Genomic DNA, 24,604 nt, shown 5'->3' on the forward strand with positions numbered 1-24,604 from the left:
ATTGAAGAATCATAATTCAGGATCGGGAGCAGCGACAGCGCAATGGTCAGGATCCCGCCTGGAAAATGGGCAGGACAGCGCGGGATCTCATGTGTGCAGAGCTGCGGAGCACAGACCCTGGTGTAGTGTGGGTAAGTGGATAATGCAGAGCTCAATGCGTGCAGAGCACAGACCCTGGTGTAGTGTGGGTCAGTGGCAGTGGATAATGCAGAGCTCAATGCGTGCAGAGCTGCAGAGCACAGACCCTGGTGTAGTGTTGGTCAGTGGATAATGCAGAGCTCAATGTGTGCGGAGCACAGACCCTGGTGTAGAGTAGTCAGTGGCAGTGGATAATGCAGAGCTCAATGTTTTTAAGTCTATGAAGAGAAGATCTTGGAGGGTTGATCCATTTGTGGCACCGGATGAACCAGTCACTATTCCATCAGTCTGAAGCTGGACCAGCGAGATCAGCGGAAGACGCAGAGACCTCCCAGAGGGGATGGTGGATGATGAGAGTCGTGCTGACGGATTGTTGTGAACACGTGGACTCCTCCTATGACCTTCCAGGTGCCACCGCCGTTCCTCCTGCGTATTTCGTGTCCGTTCCTGCAGGCACCTCTGTATATAAACCGGTAACGTGTCGCCATCCTCTGCCCGCACCCCGATTCCTCAGCTGTCCTGGAGGTCGGGGATGTCAGACAGGCTCATGGGAGATCCCAGCTGTAGATCGTCCTGAAGGGAAGCCATGTCTGCGGGGTTCATACGATGAACATCCAACCAGTCGGCCAGGAGCGACGCTGACAGAGGAGTGTAGTCCGCCAGGCTGGGGGAGAAGGACAAAACACCAGCGTTACATGGGAATGAGTGGAAGTGTGGGGGCTGGGAACTGAACAAGACGTTTATTTTCTGTAGATGACTGCACATGGTATAGCAGAGCATGAAACTGCAGACAATGAACCAGCAGGGGGCAGCAGGAAGACGTGACATCCGCAGTCTATAGCAGAATCATAAATGCTGCTCTGGAGGGGACTTATGAGCAGCATAACTTAAGTAAAAAGATTTACAGTTACCGTCACCTTTCACGGTTCTCCATAGTCATCTCAAACGACTGGTTCAAAAATTCCTCCAGGTCAAAGCCCACTCCGTAGCCAGCGCCGCTTCCTTTGGGGGTGACAGAGAAGACAGGGGGCAACACATCCTCCACCTAAAAATCAAACAAAAATAATAATTAGGGAGATGGGTTTTATTTTCCTTTGTACGTTTGCAAATCTTCAACATCACAGACAAGACAAATGTCAAAATAGGTGTGTGTGTGTGTGTGGGGGGGTTCCCATGAAAGATCGCCGGGCCGGCTCTGCTATGTTACTATAGGTCTGATACTTAGTAATTACAATATTATAATGAGACCAAATGGTGACCGCAGGTTTATTAGAAGATGTGATCGACGGCCTGGGGACAGGACGGGGCTCCGGCCACTCTGTTAGATTAATACAGACGAGGGACGGTTCATGCCACAATTTTAAAGGCGTATACCCACATTAAATAAAGTGAACCGACCTCTGGGGCCCCCACTGATCCTGAGATTAAAGGGGTCACAGCCTTGTTTTAGCGGAGGCGTGGGGGGCAGAGGATGGTAACATCAGTCTAACCTGAGACCTTGACAGCTGTTGAGTCACCAGATTGATATCCGAAGAAACCGCGCTGGCGTCTGCAGAGCGGAACGTGGCGGGTGGAAGAAGTGGCAGATCCCGAGACTTGGGCTCCTCTTGAATGAGACAAACTTCTTGTGGGGGGCGCTCAAGGTCAGTGGGGCTGCGCAGGAACAGCGTAGGATCCACGGTGATGGAGCTGTTCTTCCCGTCTCCGGTGTCGGGTGCAGGCCAGCCGTCTTGTTGCCCTCCTCGGTTCCATGTTGGATTGAGCCTGGCAGGAGAAGGGAATGAACCGGGTAAGACTTGTCCTCCAGCAAGAAACGGAACGTCTGGAGGAAGTTGTGTAGCGACTGGAGGAGTCACCGGCTTCACGGGAGGCGCCAACATTACCGGGCCCATTCGGAAGGCAGGAGAGGCCGGTGGGACATAGTGAAGCAGGTTGGACACAGGGCACGGGTTTAGGCAGCGGGGCATGTACTGGATATTGGGTGGCACAGACGGGGTGGTGACAGCGCCATTTTGCTGGTTTCTGACCTCAGGGACTGGATTAAGGTTCGTAACAGCAAAGACGGTCTGTGGTGGAGGGGGCTGGGGGACAGGACAGACGTCAGGGCACATCACAGCTGGCAGAGGTGCTGGCGCGTTTTGGCTGCATGAGGGCGGAGCCTGTGGATGGTTCTGGTCAATCATTCGAGTCCAGCGCTCCAGAAGGTTCTTATCATTCTCACTCAAAACCAGCCCCCCGAATCCTTCCGCTCTCTTTATGTCACGACGCTCCTTCTCCTTCTGCTTCTTCTCCTTCTCCCGAGAACGTTCATAACGTCTCCTCCTTTTCTCTTCTCTTTCCCGCTGACGTTCCTGGGCGGTTATTGGTTTCTTCATTTCGGACGTCTCATGTACCAAACAAGGAGCATCTGCAGCAAAGAAAGAACGAGCTGGCGGTTATAGAAAGCCTCATGACCAAACCATTGTATACCGATCCATTAGGCTGAATACAGACACAGCAGATTGTCCACACCAAAAATCTGTGACAAAGTCCTCATCTAACGGTATGAAAGATCTGCCGCAACTGGAACTAAACAGCACACACAGAAAATGCTAAGGCACATGATGTACCTCAGTGCACCCCCTATATACAAGAATATAACTACTATAATACTGCCCCTATATACAAGAATATAACTACTATAATACTGCTCCTATATACAAGAATATAACTACTATAATACTGCTCCTATATACAAGAATATAACTACTATAATACTGCCCCTGTATACAAGAATATAACTACTATAATACTGCTCCTATATATAATAATATGACTACTATAATACTGCTCCTATATACAATAATATAACTACTATAATACTGCTCCTATATACAGGAATATAACTACTATAATACTGCTCCTATATACAAGAATATAACTAATATAATACTGCCGTCTATATACAAGAATATAACTACTATAATACTGCCCCTATATACAAGAATATAACTACTATAATACTGCTCCTATATACAAGAATATAATTACTATAATACTGCCCCTATATACAAGAATATACCTACTATAATACTGCTCCCTATATACAAGAATATAACTACTATAATACTGCCCCTATATACAAGAATATACCTACTATAATACTGCTCCCTATATACAAGAATATAACTACTATAATACTGCCCCTATATACAGGAATATAACTACTATAATACTGCCCCCTATATACAAGAATATAACTACTATAATACTGCCCCCTATATACAAGAATATAACTACTATAATACTGCTCCTATATACAAGAATATAACCACTATAATACTGCCTCCTATATACAAGAATATAACTACTATAATACTGCCCCCTATATACAAGAATATAACTACTATAATACTGCTCCCTATATACAAGAATATAACTACTATAATACTGCCCCTATATACAAGAATATAACTACTATAATACTGCCGTCTATATACAAGAATATAACTACTATAATACTGCCCCTATATACAAGAATATAACTACTATAATACTGCTCCTATATACAAGAATATAACCACTATAATACTGCCCCTATATACAAGAATATAACTACTATAATACTGCCCCCTATATACAAGAATATAAATACTATAATACTGCCCCTGTATACAAGAATATAACTACTATAATACTGCCCCTATATACAAGAATATAACCACTATAATACTGCTCCTATATACAAGAATATAACCACTATAATACTGCCTCCTATATACAAGAATATAACTACTATAATACTGCCCCCTATATACAAGAATATAACTACTATAATACTGCTCCCTATATACAAGAATATAACTACTATAATACTGCTCCTATATACAAGAATATAACTGCTATAATACTGCCTCCTATATACAAGAATATAACTACTATAATACTGCCCCTATATACAAGAATATAACTACTATAATACTGCCGTCTATATACAAGAATATAACTACTATAATACTGCCCCTATATACAAGAATATAACTACTATAATACTGCCCCCTATATACAAGAATATAACTACTATAATACTGCCCCCTATATACAAGAATATAACTACTATAATACTGCCTCCTATATACAAGAATATAACTACTATAATACTGCCCCTATATACAAGAATATAACTACTATAATACTGCCGTCTATATACAAGAATATAACTACTATAATACTGCCCCTATATACAAGAATATAACTACTATAATACTGCCCCCTATATACAAGAATATAACTACTATAATACTGCCTCCTATATACAAGAATATAACTACTATAATACTGCTCCTATATACAGGAATATAACTACTATAATACTGCTCCTATATACAGGAATATAACTACTATAATACTGCTCCTATATACAAGAATATAACTAATATAATACTGCCGTCTATATACAAGAATATAACTACTATAATACTGCCCCTATATACAAGAATATAACTACTATAATACTGCTCCTATATACACAAGAATATAATTACTATAATACTGCCGTCTATATACAAGAATATAACTACTATAATACTGCCCCTATATACAAGAATATAACTACTATAATACTGCTCCTATATACAGGAATATAACTACTATAATACTGCCCCTATATACAAGAATATAACTACTATAATACTGCCTCCTATATACAAGAATATAACTACTATAATACTGCCCCCTATATACAAGAATATAACAACTATAATACTGCTCCTATATATATATATACACAAGAATATAACTACTATAATACTGCTCCCTATATACAAGAATATAACTACTATAATACTGCCCTCTATATACAAGAATATAACTACTACAATACTGCTCCCTATATACAAGAATATAACTACTATAATACTGCTCCTATATACAAGAATATAACTACTATAATACTGCTCCTATATACAAGTATATAACTACTATATTACCCCTATATACAAGAATATAACTACTATAATACTGCTCCTATATACAAGAATATAACTACTATATTACCCCTATATACAAGAATATAACTACTATAATACTGCCCCTATATACAAGTATATAACTACTATATTACCCCTATATACAAGAATATAACTACTATAATACTGCCCCCTATATACAAGAATATATAACACTGCCCCCTGTATACAAGAATATAACTACTATAATACTGCCCCCTATAGACAAGAATATAACTACTATAATACTGCCCCCTGTATACAAGAATATAACTACTATAATACTGCCCCCTATATACAAGAATATAACTACTATGATACTGCCCCTATATACAGGAATATAACTACTATAATACTGCTCCTATATACAAGAATATAACTACTATAATACTGCCCCCTATATACAAGAATATAACTACTATAATACTGCCGTCTATATACAAGAATATAACTACTATAATACTGCCCCTATATACAAGAATATAACTACTATAATACTGCCCCCTATATACAAGAATATAACTACTATAATACTGCTCCTATATACAAGAATATAACTACTATAATACTGCTCCTATATGCAAGAATATAACTACTATAATACTGCTCCTATATATAAGAATATAACTACTATAATACTGCCTCCTATATACAAGAATATAACTACTATAATACTGCTCCCTATATACAAGAATATAACTACTATAATACTGCCCCTATATACAAGAATATAACTACTATAATACTGCTCCCTATATACAAGAATATAACTACTATAATACTGCCCCCTATATACAAGACTATAACTACTATAATACTGCCCCCTATATACAAGAATATAACTACTATAATACTGCCCCCTATATACAAGACTATAACTACTATAATACTGCCCCCTATATACAAGAATATAACTACTATAATACTGCCTCCTATATACAAGAATATAACTACTATAATACTGCTCCTATATACAAGAATATAACTACTATAATACTGCTCCTATATACAAGAATATAACTACTATAATACTGCCCCTATATACAAGAATATAACTACTATAATACTGCTCCCTATATACAAGAATATAACTACTATAATACTGCCCTCTATATACAAGAATATACCTACTACAATACTGCTCCCTATATACAAGAATATAACTACTATAATACTGCTCCTATATACAAGAATATAACTACTATAATACTGCTCCTATATACAAGTATATTACTACTATATTACCCCTATATACAAGAATATAACTACTATAATACTGCTCCTATATACAAGAATATAACTACTATATTACCCCTATATACAAGAATATAACTACTATAATACTGCCCCTATATACAAGTATATAACTACTATATTACCCCTATATACAAGAATATAACTACTATAATACTGCCCCCTATATACAAGAATATATAACACTGCCCCCTGTATACAAGAATATAACTACTATAATACTGCCCCCTATAGACAAGAATATAACTACTATAATACTGTTCCCTGTATACAAGAATATAACTGCTATAATACTGCACCCTATATACAAGAATATAACTACTATAATACTGCACCCTATATACAAGAATATAACTACTATAATACTGCCCCTATATACAAGAATATAACTACTATAATACTGCCCCTATATACAAGAATATAACTACTATAATACTGCCCCCTATATACAAGAATATAACTACTATAATACTGCTCCTATATACAAGAATATAACTACTATAATACTGCCCCTATATACAAGAATATAACTACTATAATACTGCTCCTATATACAAGAATATAACTACTATAATACTGCTCCAATATACAAGAATATAACTACTATAATACTGCTCCTATATACAAGAATATAAGTACTATAATACTGCCCCCTATATACAAGAATATAACTACTATAATACTGCTCCTATATACAAGAATATAACCACTATAATACTGCCTCCTATATACAAGAATATAACTACTATAATACTGCTCCTATATACAAGAATATAACCACTATAATACTGCCTCCTATATACAAGAATATAACTACTATAATACTGCCCCCTATATACAAGAATATAACTACTATAATACTGCTCCCTATATACAAGAATATAACTACTATAATACTGCCCCTATATACAAGAATATAACTACTATAATACTGCCGTCTATATACAAGAATATAACTACTATAATACTGCCCCTATATACAAGAATATAACTACTATAATACTGCCCCCTATATACAAGAATATAACTACTATAATACTGCCTCCTATATACAAGAATATAACTAGTATAATACTGCTCCTATATACAGGAATATAACTACTATAATACTGCTCCTATATACAAGAATATAACTAACATAATACTGCCGTCTATATACAAGAATATAACTACTATAATACTGCCCCTATATACAAGAATATAACTACTATAATACTGCTCCTATATACAAGAATATAATTACTATAATACTGCCGTCTATATACAAGAATATAATTACTATAATACTGCCGTCTATATACAAGAATATAACTACTATAATACTGCCCCTATATACAAGAATATAACTACTATAATACTGCTCCTATATACAGGAATATAACTACTATAATACTGCCCCTATATACAAGAATATAACTACTATAATACTGCTCCTATATACAAGAATATAATTACTATAATACTGCCGTCTATATACAAGAATATAATTACTATAATACTGCCGTCTATATACAAGAATATAACTACTATAATACTGCCCCTATATACAAGAATATAACTACTATAATACTGCTCCTATATACAGGAATATAACTACTATAATACTGCCCCTATATACAAGAATATAACTACTATAATACTGCCCCTATATACAAGAATATAACTACTATAATACTGCCCCCTATATACAAGAATATATAACACTGCCCCCTGTATACAAGAATATAACTACTATAATACTTCCCCCTATAGACAAGAATATAACTACTAGAATACTGCCCCCTGTATACAAGAATATAACTACTATAATACTGCCCCCTATATACAAGAATATAACTACTATGATACTGCCCCTATATACAGGAATATAACTACTATAATACTGCCCCTATATACAAGAATATAACTACTATAATACTGCCGTCTATATACAAGAATATAACTACTATAATACTGCCCCCTATATACAGGAATATAACTACTATAATACTGCCCACTATATACAAGAATATAACTACTATAATACTGCCCCCTATATACAAGAATATAACTACTATAATACTGCCCCTATATACAAGAATATAACTACTATAATACTGCTCCTATATACAAGAATATAACTACTATAATACTGCTCCTATATGCAAGAATATAACTACTATAATACTGCCTCCTATATACAAGAATATAACTACTATAATACTGCTCCCTATATACAAGAATATAACTACTATAATACTGCCCCTATATACAAGAATATAACTACTATAATACTGCTCCCTATATACAAGAATATAACTACTATAATACTGCCCCCTATATACAAGACTATAACTACTATAATACTGCCCCCTATATACAAGAATATAACTACTATAATACTGCCCCCTATATACAAGACTATAACTACTATAATACTGCCCCCTATATACAAGAATATAACTACTATAATACTGCCTCCTATATACAAGAATATAACTACTATAATACTGCTCCTATATACAAGAATATAACTACTATAATACTGCTCCTATATACAAGAATATAACTACTATAATACTGCTCCTATATACAAGAATATAACTACTATAATACTGCCCCTATATACAAGAATATAACTACTATATTACCCCTATATACAAGAATATAACTACTATAATACTGCCCCTATATACAAGTATATAACTACTATATTACCCCTATATACAAGAATATAACTACTATAATACTGCCCCCTATATACAAGAATATATAACACTGCCCCCTGTATACAAGAATATAACTACTATAATACTGCCCCCTATAGACAAGAATATAACTACTATAATACTGCTCCTATATACAAGAATATAACTACTATATTACCCCTATATACAAGAATATAACTACTATAATACTGCCCCTATATACAAGTATATAACTACTATATTACCCCTATATACAAGAATATAACTACTATAATACTGCCCCCAATATACAAGAATATATAACACTGCCCCCTGTATACAAGAATATAACTACTATAATACTGCCCCCTATAGACAAGAATATAACTACTATAATACTGTTCCCTGTATACAAGAATATAACTGCTATAATACTGCACCCTATATACAAGAATATAACTACTATAATACTGCCCCCTATATACAAGAATATAACTACTATAATACTGCTCCTATATACAAGAATATAACTACTAGAATACTTCTCCTATATACAAGAATATAACCACTATAATACTGCCTCCTATATACAAGAATATAACTACTATAATACTGCTCCTATATACAAGAATATAACCACTATAATACTGCCTCCTATATACAAGAATATAACTACTATAATACTGCCCCCTATATACAAGAATATAACTACTATAATACTGCTCCCTATATACAAGAATATAACTACTATAATACTGCCCCTATATACAAGAATATAACTACTATAATACTGCCCCCTATATACAAGAATATAACTACTATAATACTGCCTCCTATATACAAGAATATAACTACTATAATACTGCTCCTATATACAGGAATATAACTACTATAATACTGCTCCTATATACAAGAATATAACTAACATAATACTGCCGTCTATATACAAGAATATAACTACTATAATACTGCCCCTATATACAAGAATATAACTACTATAATACTGCTCCTATATACAAGAATATAATTACTATAATACTGCCGTCTATATACAAGAATATAACTACTATAATACTGCCCCTATATACAAGAATATAACTACTATAATACTGCTCCTATATACAGGAATATAACTACTATAATACTGCCCCTATATACAAGAATATAACTACTATAATACTGCCTCCTATATACAAGAATATAACTACTATAATACTGCCCCCTATATACAAGAATATAACAACTATAATACTGCTCCTATATATATACACAAGAATATACCTACTATAATACTGCCCCTATATACAAGAATATAACTACTATAATACTGCTCCTATATACAAGGATATAACTACTATAATACTGCCCCCTATATATATACAAGAATATACCTACTATAATAATGCCTCATATATACAAGAATATAACTACTATAATACTGCTCCTATATACAAGGATATAACTACTATAATACTGCCCCTATATACAAGAATATAACTACTATAATACTGCCTCTATATACAAGAATATAACTACTATAATACTGCCTCCTATATACAAGAATATAACTACTATAATACTGCCCCTATATACAAGAATATAACTACTATAATACTGCCCCTATATACAAGAATATAACTACTATAATACTGCTCCTATATACAAGAATATAACTACTATAATACTGCTCCTATATACAAGAATATAACTACTATAATACTGCTCCTATATACAAGAATATAACTACTATAATACTGCTCCTATATGCAAGAATATAACTACTATAATACTGCTCCTATATAAGAATATAACTACTATAATACTGCCTCCTATATACAAGAATATAACTACTATAATACTGCTCCCTATATACAAGAATATAACTACTATAATACTGCCCCTATATACAAGAATATAACTACTATAATACTGCTCCCTATATACAAGAATATAACTACTATAATACTGCCCCCTATATACAAGACTATAACTACTATAATACTGCCCCCTATATACAAGAATATAACTACTATAATACTGCCTCCTATATACAAGAATATAACTACTATAATACTGCTCCTATATACAAGAATATAACTACTATAATACTGCTCCTATATACAAGAATATAACTACTATAATACTGCCCCTATATACAAGAATATAACTACTATAATACTGCTCCCTATATACAAGAATATAACTACTATAATACTGCCCTCTATATACAAGAATATAACTACTACAATACTGCTCCCTATATACAAGAATATAACTACTATAATACTGCTCCTATATACAAGTATATAACTACTATATTACCCCTATATACAAGAATATAACTACTATAATACTGCTCCTATATACAAGAATATAACTACTATATTACCCCTATATACAAGAATATAACTACTATAATACTGCCCCTATATACAAGTATATAACTACTATATTACCCCTATATACAAGAATATAACTACTATAATACTGCCCCCTATATACAAGAATATATAACACTGCCCCCTGTATACAAGAATATAACTACTATAATACTGCCCCCTATATACAAGAATATAACTACTATAATACTGCCCCCTATATACAAGAATATATAACACTGCCCCCTATATACAAGAATATAACTACTATAATACTGCCCCCTATATACAAGAATATAACTACTATAATACTGCCCCCTATATACAAGAATATAACTACTATAATACTGCCCCCTATATACAAGAATATATAACACTGCCCCCTATATACAAGAATATAACTACTATAATACTGCCCCCTATATACAAGAATATATAACACTGCCCCCTGTATACAAGAATATAACTACTATAATACTGCCCCCTGTATACAAGAATATAACTACTATAATACTGCCCCCTATATACAAGAATATAACTACTATGATACTGCCCCTATATACAGGAATATAACTACTATAATACTGCTCCTATATACAAGAATATAACTACTATAATACTGCCCCTATATACAAGAATATAACTACTATAATACTGTTCCCTGTATACAAGAATATAACTGCTATAATACTGCCCCTATATACAAGAATATAACTACTATAATACTGCTCCCTATATACAAGAATATAACTACTATAATACTGCCCCCTATATACAAGAATATAACTACTATAATACTGCTCCCTACATACAAGAATATAGAATACTGCCCCCTATATACAAGAATATATAATACTGCCCCCTATATACAAGAATATATAATACTGCCCCCTATATACAAGAATATAACTACTATAATACTGCCCCTATATACAAGAATATACCTACTATAATACTGCTCCTATATACAAGAATATACCTACTATAATACTGCTCCTATATACAAGAATATAACTACTATAATACTGCTCCTATATGCAAGAATATAACTACTATAATACTGCTCCCTATATACAAGAATATAACTACTATAATACTGTTCCCTATATACAAGAATATAACTACTATAATACTGCTCCTATATACAAGAATATAATTACTATAATACTGCCCCCTATATACAAGAATATAACTACTATAATACTGCCCCCTATATACAAGAATATAACTACTATAATACTGCCTCTATATAAAAGAATATAACCACTATAATACTGCTCCTATATACAAGAATATAATTACTATAATACTGCCCCTATATACAAGAATATAACTACTATAATACTGTCCCTATATACAAGAATATAACTACTATAATACTGCTCCTTATATACAAGTATATAACTACTATAATACTGCCTCATATATACAAGAATATAACTACTATAATACTGCCTTCTATATACAAGAATATAACTACTATAATACTGCCCCCTATATACAAGAATATAACTACTATAATACTGCCCCCTGTATACAAGAATATAACTACTATAATACTGCCTCCTATATACAAGAATATAACTACTATAATACTGCCCCTATATGCAAGAATATAGCTACTATAATACTGCCCCATGTACAAGAATATAACTACTATAATACTGCCCCCTATATACAAGAATATAACTACTATAATACTGCCTTCTATATACAAGAATATAACTACTATAATACTGCCCCCTATATACAAGAATATAACTACTATAATACTGCCTTCTATATACAAGAATATAACTACTATAATACTGCCTTCTATATACAAGAATATAACTACTATAATACTGCCCCATGTACAAGAATATAACTACTATAATACTGCCCCCTATATACAAGAATATAACTACTATAATACTGCCCCCTATATACAAGAATATATCTACTATAATACTGCTCCTATATACAAGAATATAACTACTATAATACTGCTCCCTATATACAAGAATATAACTACTATAATACTGCCCCTATATACAAGAATATAACTACTATAATACTGCCCCCTATATACAAGAATATAACTACTATAATACTGCTCCTATATACAAGAATATAACTACTATAATACTGCTCCTATATACAAGTATATAACTACTATATTACCCCTATATACAAGAATATAACTACTATAATACTGCTCCTATATACAAGAATATAACTACTATAATACTGCTCCTATATACAAGAATATAACTACTATAATACTGCTCCTATATACAAGAATATAACTACTATAATACTGCTCCTATATACAAGAACGTAACTACTATAATACTGCCCCCTATATACAAGAATATATAACACTGCCCCCTGTATACAAGAATATAACTACTATAATACTGCCCCCAATATACAAGAATATAACTACTATAATACTGCCCCCTGTATACAAGAATATAACTACTATAATACTGCCCCCTATATACAAGAATATAACTACTATAATACTGCCCCCTATATACAAGAATATATAACACTGCCCCCTGTATACAAGAATATAACTACTATAATACTGCCCCCAATATACAAGAATATAACTACTATAATACTGCCCCCTGTATACAAGAATATAACTACTATAATACTGCCCCCTATATACAAGAATATAACTACTATAATACTGCCCCTATATACAGGAATATAACTACTATAATACTGCTCCTATATACAAGAATATAACTACTATAATACTGCCCCTATATACAAGAATATTACTACTATAATACTGTTCCCTGTATACAAGAATATAACTGCTATAATACTGCACCCTATATACAAGAATATAACTGCTATAATACTGCCCCTATATACAAGAATATAACTACTATAATACTGCTCCCTATATACAAGAATATAACTACTATAATACTGCTCCCTATATACAAGAATATAACTACTATAATACTGCCCCTATATACAAGAATATAACTACTATAATACTGCTCCCTATATACAAGAATATAACTACTATAATACTGCCCCTATATACAAGAATATACCTACTATAATACTGCTCCTATATACAAGAATATACCTACTATAATACTGCTCCTATATACAAGAATATAACTACTATAATACTGCTCCTATATACAAGAATATAACTACTATAATACTGCTCCCTATATACAAGAATATAACTACTATAATACTGCTCCTATATACAAGCATATAACTACTATAATACTGCCCCCTATATACAAGAATATAACTACTATAATACTGCCTCTATATACAAGAATATAACTACTATAATACTGCTCCTATATACAAGAATATAACTACTATAATACTGCCTCCTATATACAATATAACTACTATAATACTGCCCCCTATATACAAGAATATAACTACTATAATACTGCTTCTATATACAAGAATATAACTACTATAATACTGCCCCTATATACAAGAATATAACTACTATAATACTGCCCCCTATATACAAGAATATAACTACTATAATACTGCCCCTATATACAAGAATATAACTACTATAATACTGCCCCCTATATACAAGAATATATAACACTGCCCCCTGTATACAAGAATATAACTACTATAATACTGCCCCCTATATACAAGAATATATAACACTGCCCCCTATAAACAAGAATATAACTACTATAATACTGCCCCCTGTATACAAGAATATAACTACTATAATACTGCCCCCTATATACAAGAATATAACTACTATGATACTGCCCCTATATACAGGAATATAACTACTATAATACTGCTCCTATATACAAGAATATAACTACTATAATACTGCCCCTATATACAAGAATATAACTGCTATAATACTGCCCCCTATATACAAGAATATAACTTCTATAATACTGCCCCCTATATATACACAAGAATATAACTACTATAATACTGCCCCTATATACAAGAATATAACTACTATAATACCGCCCCCTATATACAAGAATATATAACACTGCCCCCTGTATACAAGAATATAACTACTATAATACTGCCTCCTATATACAAGAATATAACTACTATAATACTGCACCTATATACAAGAATATAACTACTATAATACTGCTCCTATATACAAGAATATAACTACTATAATACTGCACCCTATATACAAGAATATAACTACTATAATACTGCCCCTATATACAAGAATATAACTACTATAATACTGCCCCTATATACAAGAATATAACTACTATAATACTGCCCCCTATATACAAGAATATAACTACTATAATACTGCTCCTATATACAAGAATATAACTACTATAATACTGCCCCCTATATATACAAGAATATAACTACTATAATACTGCCCCTATATACAAGAATATAACTGCTATAATACTTCCCCTATATACAAGAATATAACTACTATAATACTGCCTCCTATATACAAGAATATAACTACTATAATACTGCACCTATATACAAGAATATAACTACTATAATACTGCTCCTATATACAAGAATATAACTACTATAATACTGCACCCTATATACAAGAATATAACTACTATAATACTGCACCCTATATACAAGAATATAACTACTATAATACTGCCCCTATATACAAGAATATAACTACTACAATACTGCCCCTATATACAAGAATATAACTACTATAATACTGCCCCTATATACAAGAATATAACTACTATAATACTGCCCCCTATATACAAGCATATAACTACTATAATACTGCTCCTATATACAAGAATATAACTACTATAATACTGCTCCTTATATACAAGAATATAACTACTATAATACTGCCCCTTGTACAAGAATATAACTACTATAATACTGCTCCCTATATACAAGAATATAACTACTATAATACTGCTCCTATATACAAGAATATAACTGCTATAATACTGCTCCTATATACAAGAATATAACTACTATAATACTGCTCCTATATACAAGAATATAACTACTATAATACTGCTCCTATATACAAGAATATAACTACTATAATACTGCCCCTATATACAAGAATATAACTACTATAATACTGCTCCTATATACAAGAATATAACTACTATAATACTGCTCCTATATACAAGAATATAACTACTATAATACTGTCCCTATATACAAGAATATAACTACTATAATACTGCCCCTATACAAGAGAATATAACTACTATAGTACTTCCCCTATATACAAGAATATAACTACTATAATACTGCCCCTATATACAAGAATATAACTACTATAATACTGCTCCTATATACAAGAATATAACTACTATAATACTGCCCCTATATACAAGAATATAACTACTATAATACTGCTCCTATATACAAGAATATAACTACTATAATACTGCCCCCTATATACAAGAATATAACTACTATAATACTGCCCCTATATACAAGAATATAACTACTATAATACTGCTCCCTATATACAAGAATATAACTACTATAATACTGCCCCCTATATACAAGAATATAACTACTATAATACTGCCCCCTATATACAAGAATATAACTAACTATAATACTGCTCCTATATACAAGAATATAACTACTATAATACTGCTCCTATATACAAGGATATAACTACTATAATACTGCCTCCTATATACAAGAATATAACTACTATAATACTGCTCCTATATACAAGAATATAACTACTATAATACTGCTCCTATATACAAGAATATACCTACTATAATACTTCCCCTATATACAAGAATATAACTACTATAATACTGCCTCCTATATACAAGAATATAACTACTATAATACTGCACCTATATACAAGAATATAACTACTATAATACTGCTCCTATATACAAGAATATAACTACTATAATACTGCACCCTATATACAAGAATATAACTACTATAATACTGCCCCTATATACAAGAATATAACTACTATAATACTGCCCCTATATACAAGAATATAACTACTATAATACTGCCTCCTATATACAAGAATATAACTACTATAATACTGCACCTATATACAAGAATATAACTACTATAATACTGCTCCTATATACAAGAATATAACTACTATAATACTGCACCCTATATACAAGAATATAACTACTATAATACTGCCCCTATATACAAGAATATAACTACTATAATACTGCCCCTATATACAAGAATATAACTACTATAATACTGCCCCCTATATACAAGAATATAACTACTATAATACTGCTCCTATATACAAGAATATAACTACTATAATACTGCCCCCTATATATACAAGAATATAACTGCTATAATACTGCCCCCTATATACAAGAATATAACTACTATAATACTGCCCCCTATATACAAGAATATAACTACTATAATACTGCTCCTTATATACAAGAATATAACTACTATAATACTGCCCCCTATATATACAAGAATATAACTACTATAATACTGCCCCTATATACAAGAATATAACTGCTATAATACTTCCCCTATATACAAGAATATAACTACTATAATACTGCCTCCTATATACAAGAATATAACTACTATAATACTGCACCTATATACAAGAATATAACTACTATAATACTGCTCCTATATACAAGAATATAACTACTATAATACTGCCCCCTATATACAAGAATATAACTACTATAATACTGCCCCTATATACAAGAATATAACTACTACAATACTGCCCCTATATACAAGAATATAACTACTATAATACTGCCCCTATATACAAGAATATAACTACTATAATACTGCCCCCTATATACAAGAATATAACTACTATAATACTGCTCCTATATACAAGCATATAACTACTATAATACTGCTCCTATATACAAGAATATAACTACTATAATACTGCTCCTTATATACAAGAATATAACTACTATAATACTGCCCCTTGTACAAGAATATAACTACTATAATACTGCTCCCTATATACAAGAATATAACTACTATAATACTGCTCCTATATACAAGAATATAACTGCTATAATACTGCTCCTATATACAAGAATATAACTACTATAATACTGCTCCTATATACAAGAATATAACTACTATAATACTGCTCCTATATACAAGAATATAACTACTATAATACTGCCCCTATATACAAGAATATAACTACTATAATACTGCTCCTATATACAAGAATATAACTACTATAATACTGCTCCTATATACAAGAATATAACTACTATAATACTGTCCCTATATACAAGAATATAACTACTATAATACTGCCCCTATACAAGAGAATATAACTACTATAGTACTTCCCCTATATACAAGAATATAACTACTATAATACTGCCCCTATATACAAGAATATAACTACTATAATACTGCTCCTATATACAAGAATATAACTACTATAATACTGCCCCTATATACAAGAATATAACTACTATAATACTGCTCCTATATACAAGAATATAACTACTATAATACTGCCCCCTATATACAAGAATATAACTACTATAATACTGCCCCTATATACAAGAATATAACTACTATAATACTGCTCCCTATATACAAGAATATAACTACTATAATACTGCCCCCTATATACAAGAATATAACTACTATAATACTGCCCCCTATATACAAGAATATAACTACTATAATACTGCTCCCTATATACAAGAATATAACTACTATAATACTGCCCCTATATACAAGAATATAACTTCTATAATACTGCTCCTATATACAAGAATATAACTACTATAATACTGCTCCTATATACAAGAATATAACTACTATAATACTGCTCCTATATACAAGAATATAACTACAATAATACTGCTCCTATATACAAGAATATAACTACTATAATACTGCTCCTATATACAAGAATATAACTACTATAATACTGCTCCCTATATACAAGAATATAACTACTATAATACTGCTCCCTATATACAAGAATATAACTACTATAATACTGCCCCCTATATACAAGAATATAACTACTATAATACTGCTCCCTATATATACAAGAATATAACTACTATAATACTGCTCCTATATACAAGAATATAACTACTATAATACTGCCCCCTATATACAAGAATATACCTACTATAATACTGCCCCTATATACAGGAATATAACTACTATAATACTGCCCCCTATATACAAGAATATAACTACTATAATACTGCCCCCTATATACAAGAATATAACTACTATAATACTGCTCCTGTATATACAAGAATATAACTACTATAATACTGCTCTATATACAAGAATATAACTACTATAATACTGCCTCCTATATACACGAATATAACTACTATAATACTGCCCCTATATACAGGAATATAACTACTATAATACTGCTCCTATATACAGGAATATAACTACTATAATACTGCCCCCTATATACAAGAATATAACTACTATAATACTGCCCCCTATATACAAGAATATAACTACTATAATACTGCTCCTGTATATACACAAGAATATAACTACTATAATACTGCCCCCTATAGAGACGTGGGGGGGGGGGGGATTACAGTATGTCGATGTTGAGTGTTGTGTCTTCTCCCACCTTTGGATTTATTCCGCAGGGCTGATTTCAGTAGAGCAGCCTTTAGTGCCGCCTTTGTGTCATCGGATATGGTGCCCTCTCTCTTTGGCACAGGTTCTGGATCAGCTTTGATAAGTGGCGCCTCCTCTTTCACCTCCTCCTTCACCCGCTGGGGTGAGGTCTCTTCGCTCTCCACAGGAGATGTCAGGTCGATGGTCTCCGTCTTCTCTGCCACTCTTGGTGACTCCATCGGAAAATCTGCTCTGTCTCTAGCGGAGTTGGCACTCGGCATGTCGACATCCAGTCCCTCTGAGGGGGACGGCAATGGGGGTGAATGGAAATCCTCTTCCCTCACCATAGTCTCTGGTCCTGGCCCCTCCACCGCGGCTTTTAGGGCGGGCTTGAAGCTGATCTGCCGCCGGATGCCCTCTCGCCTGCGGTGGAATCCGTCAATCTCCGCCACGATGGCCTCTTTAATTTGCTCTTTGGTCAGGATTTTCTTGTCAAAGCCAAAGTCAAAAGCGGGCACACACTCCGGCTCGTCATCCGGGTCGTGGTATTTGGATAAGAATGGGTGGCGCAGGGCTTCCCGTACAGAAATCCGCTCTCGCGGATCGAACCGCAACATTTTGGACAAGAGGTTGAGGGCTTTGCGGTCTCCCTGCGGGTAGAGGTTTGTCCATGGCACTGGCTGGCGAGTGGGCAGGCTCTGGATGTAGGCTCGGACCCTCTCTGCACCGATTGCCCGGATGACCTGGCTGGAGGGCGTCCCGAGCACTGTCATGATGAGCTGCAGCTGGTGGATGTAGTTCTTTCCGGGGAACAGTTGTTTGCGTCCCAGCATTTCGGCGAAGATGCAGCCGACCGACCACATGTCTATGGCCTGGGTATACTCGTGCAGCGACAGCATCAGCTCCGGGGCGCGGTACCAGCGTGTGGCCACGTACTCCGTCATGAAGTACTTGTACTCGTCAGGTTTAGTGCACAGCCCCCGCGCCATCCCGAAGTCTCCAATCTTCAGCTCACAGTTCTCATTGATCAGGAGGTTACTCGGCTTCAGGTCCCGGTGCAGGACGTTGGCGGAGTGGATGTACTTCAGCCCCCGCAGCAGCTGATACAGGAAGTAGCGGGCATGCTCTAAGGTCAGCGGCTGCGAGGAGTGGATGATCTGGTGGAGGTCGCTCTCCATGAGGTCAAGAACCACGTACCTGAGAATAGAGAGAGGCCGTCAGCATCACCCAACTGCAACTGCGCCAGCGAACTACATCTCCTGACATACTCTGTGCTGCTGGAGATCCTGCTCCTCCCACATGATCAGCACACTCCTCTGCTGACATACTCTGTGCTGCTGGGGATCCTGCTCCTCCCACTATGTAACTCTCAGCCTGTGACCCCCCACATGATCAGCACACTCCTCTCCTGACATACTCTGTGCTGCTGGGGATCCTGCTTCTCCCACTATGTAACTCTCAGCCTGTGACCCCCCACATGATCAGCACACTCCTCTCCTGACATACTCTATGCTGCTGGGGATCCTGCTCCTCCCACATGATCAGCACACTCCTCTCCTGACATACTCTGTGCTGCTTGTGATCCTGCTCCTCCCACATGATCAGCACACTCCTCTCCTGACATACTCTGTGCTGCTTGTCCTTACACAGACTTGAATTCGGAATAAGTCACGGCGGGTTTCAGGATGTCCTTGATGGCGATGACGTTGTCGTGTTTGAAGTGCTTCAGGATCTTCAGCTCGCGCAGGGTGCGCTTGGCGTTTGTCACCACGTCGAAGGCGTTGGGAATCTTCTTAATGGCGACTTTCTGACCTGAGGATCGGAGAGAGACGTGAGAGAGGGTCTCAGTCAGTGACGTTACATGACGGGCCGGTCAGTCCTATGTAAATCATAAACACTCTTCACAACTTTCTAATAGATTTTGTGTTTGCATTTCTCAATGTTTTGTAGATCTCTGCTCTCTGTCAGTGAATGGGAACATTCAATGTTCACATCTAGAGGCTGAAAACTCGTCCTAACTTAATGCTTCCCACAGCTGAGGCTTTGTTACAATGTTTCAGTGTAGGTCAGAGCTATCAGTGCTGGACAGTAGGAATCGGCTGCGTTTCTGTGTGATCACTATTGTTCTCTGGTGGCTGCACTACCTTACAGTTGGTTCTAGAGGCCGCAATCGTATGTCTACAGCCGCACCATTAATGGGAGGGGGAGGTCTTACCAACTGCAACGGACAACGACCACCAGTAAGATGTTACCCCTCACCCCACTAAATATATCAACGAGAGTTGTAGCAGTGATGTGGAGAGTTGTAGTAGCAGTGATGTGGAGAGTTGTAGTAGCAGTGATGTGGAGAGTTGTAGTAGTAGTGATGTTGAGAGCTGTAGTAGCAGTGATGTGGAGAGTTGTAGTAGTAGTGATGTTGAGAGCTGTAGTAGCAGTGATGTGGAGAGTTGTAGTAGTAGTGATGTTGAGAGCTGTAGTAGCAGTGATGTGGAGAGTTGTAGTAGTAGTGATGTTGAGAGCTGTAGTAGCATACCTCCCAACTTTCACGTATCACAAAGAGGGACAACCGATGCGGAACAACAATTTTTTTTTCTTTTTAGCCACGCCTTTAATCCCACCCATACACACCTGGTTCAGCCCACACAGTATAATGCCCCCATAGATGCCCCTTGTGCCAGTGCCCATGTACATAGCGCCAGTGTCCCCTGTAGATAGTGCCCCCATATAGTGCCACACTGACCATGTAGATAGCGCCATTGGGACTCCATCTAGGAGCGCAATCCCCAGCCAGAGAATATGCAGATATTCTGCTTCTACAGGGAAGCCCTGATGTCACTGTCCATATATGGACAGTGAGGTTAAGGGCTTCCCCGAGCACAGCACTTACAGTAGCGCTGTGCCCAGGGAGTCCTCGGCGAGCGGAAGAGCTCCCTCTGGTCCTCCGCTATGAACTAATTAATTCTGAAGAAGAGACCTGATGGTTCAAGGCTTCAGAAACCCCCGGCCGCCCGGGACAGCGGGACACCGCCCGAAATCCAGGACTGTCCCGCTGAATCCGGGACGGTTGGGAGGTACGGTAGCAGTGATGCTGAGAGTTGCGGTAGCAGTGATGCTGAGAGTTGCGGTAGCAGTGATGCTGAGAGTTGCGGTAGCAGTGATGCTGAGAGTTGCGGTAGCAGTGATGCTGAGAGTTGCGGTAGCAGTGATGCTGAGAGTTGCGGTAGCAGTGATGCTGAGAGTTGGGGTAGCAGTGATGCTGAGAGTTGGGGTAGCAGTGATGCTGAGAGTTGGGGTAGCAGTGATGCTGAGAGTTGCGGTAGCAGTGATGCTGAGAGTTGCGGTAGCAGTGATGCTGAGAGTTGCGGTAGCAGTGATGCTGAGAGTTGCGGTAGCAGTGATGCTGAGAGTTGGGGTAGCAGTGATGCTGAGAGTTGGGGTAGCAGTGATGCTGAGAGTTGGGGTAGCAGTGATGCTGAGAGTTGTGGTAGCAGTGATGCTGAGAGTTGGGGTATTAGTGATGCTGAGAGTTGCGGTAGCAGTGATGCTGAGAGTTGTGGTAGCAGTGATGCTGAGAGTTGCGGTAGCAGTGATGCTGAGAGTTGCGGTAGCAGTGATGCTGAGAGTTGCGGTAGCAGTGATGCTGAGAGTTGCGGTAGCAGTGATGCTGAGAGTTGCGGTAGCAGTGATGCTGAGAGTTGGGGTAGCAGTGATGCTGAGAGTTGGGGTAGCAGTGATGCTGAGAGTTGCGGTAGCAGTGATGCTGAGAGTTGCGGTAGCAGTGATGCTGAGAGTTGCGGTAGCAGTGATGCTGAGAGTTGCGGTAGCAGTGATGCTGAGAGTTGGGGTAGCAGTGATGCTGAGAGTTGGGGTAGCAGTGATGCTGAGAGTTGGGGTAGCAGTGATGCTGAGAGTTGTGGTAGCAGTGATGCTGAGAGTTGGGGTATTAGTGATGCTGAGAGTTGTAGTAGCAGTGATGCTGAGAGTTGTAGTAGCAGTGATGCTGAGAGTTGTAGTAGCAGTGATGCTGAGAGTTGTAGTAGCAGTGATGCTGAGAGTTGTAGTAGCACGCCTCTTACCCGTCTCTTTTCTCTGCGCAGATGACACCACACCATAGGCTCCAGTGCCGATAGTCTCGATGATCTCGTACTCGTCACCAACATCAAAGTTGATGTCGAAGGAGCGCTCCTGGAGGATGGCGAGGTTCTTGGCAGCGGTGGAGGAGGGGCAGCGAGCCTCCTGTAGTTTGGAGCTGTCGCCATCCTGCGCCTCGTCCCCTTGTTTCTTCTCCTCCATTGTTTCCTAGAAGGAAAGTGATGGGGAACTCAGTAATGTGACATGGCGGATATAATATTATACATTTATATATTACGTCACTGCGTCCAGGAGCAACGCGTCGCCTCCTACGTAACACACGACAAAGCCTCCTGCAGAAATGTACCGCCCGTACACGATACCTGGCTATCAGGACATGTGGCAAGTCCTCAGATAGTCCTAATAGAACTGGGCTAATAAACATGCCCCTCCAGCCTGTCCTCCCCGGGCCCTCCCGACAGTCCTCCACTGCCCTTACATCCTTCACACCCGGAAGCTAAGAACGCTGCGGCTCCTT

At 35.9% G+C, this 24,604-nt stretch overlaps 1 protein-coding gene across 2 annotated transcripts; it reads right to left on the reverse strand.

The window, feature by feature from the left end:
- MAPK7 (mitogen-activated protein kinase 7) lies at positions 1-24,590 on the reverse strand. Of its 2 annotated transcripts, none has more exons than XM_075830941.1 (7): positions 24,450-24,590; positions 24,072-24,294; positions 21,642-21,807; positions 20,006-21,192; positions 1,629-2,545; positions 1,056-1,183; positions 1-802 (listed from the first exon to the last, which is right to left on the reverse strand). In XM_075830941.1, exons 2-7 carry the CDS (start codon positions 24,286-24,288, stop codon positions 649-651), a joined length of 2,769 nt encoding a protein of 922 aa, XP_075687056.1. In that variant the 5' UTR covers positions 24,289-24,294; positions 24,450-24,590; the 3' UTR covers positions 1-648. The 2 variants fall into 2 exon arrangements, with proteins under 2 accessions (XP_075687056.1, XP_075687057.1); XM_075830942.1 differs by having other exon boundaries at positions 720-802; positions 1,050-1,183.
- Positions 24,591-24,604: the final 14 nt, after the last annotated feature.

The sequence above is a fragment of the Rhinoderma darwinii genome, chromosome 6 (assembly GCF_050947455.1).
Source record: "Rhinoderma darwinii isolate aRhiDar2 chromosome 6, aRhiDar2.hap1, whole genome shotgun sequence".
Lineage (NCBI taxonomy): Eukaryota > Metazoa > Chordata > Amphibia > Anura > Rhinodermatidae > Rhinoderma > Rhinoderma darwinii.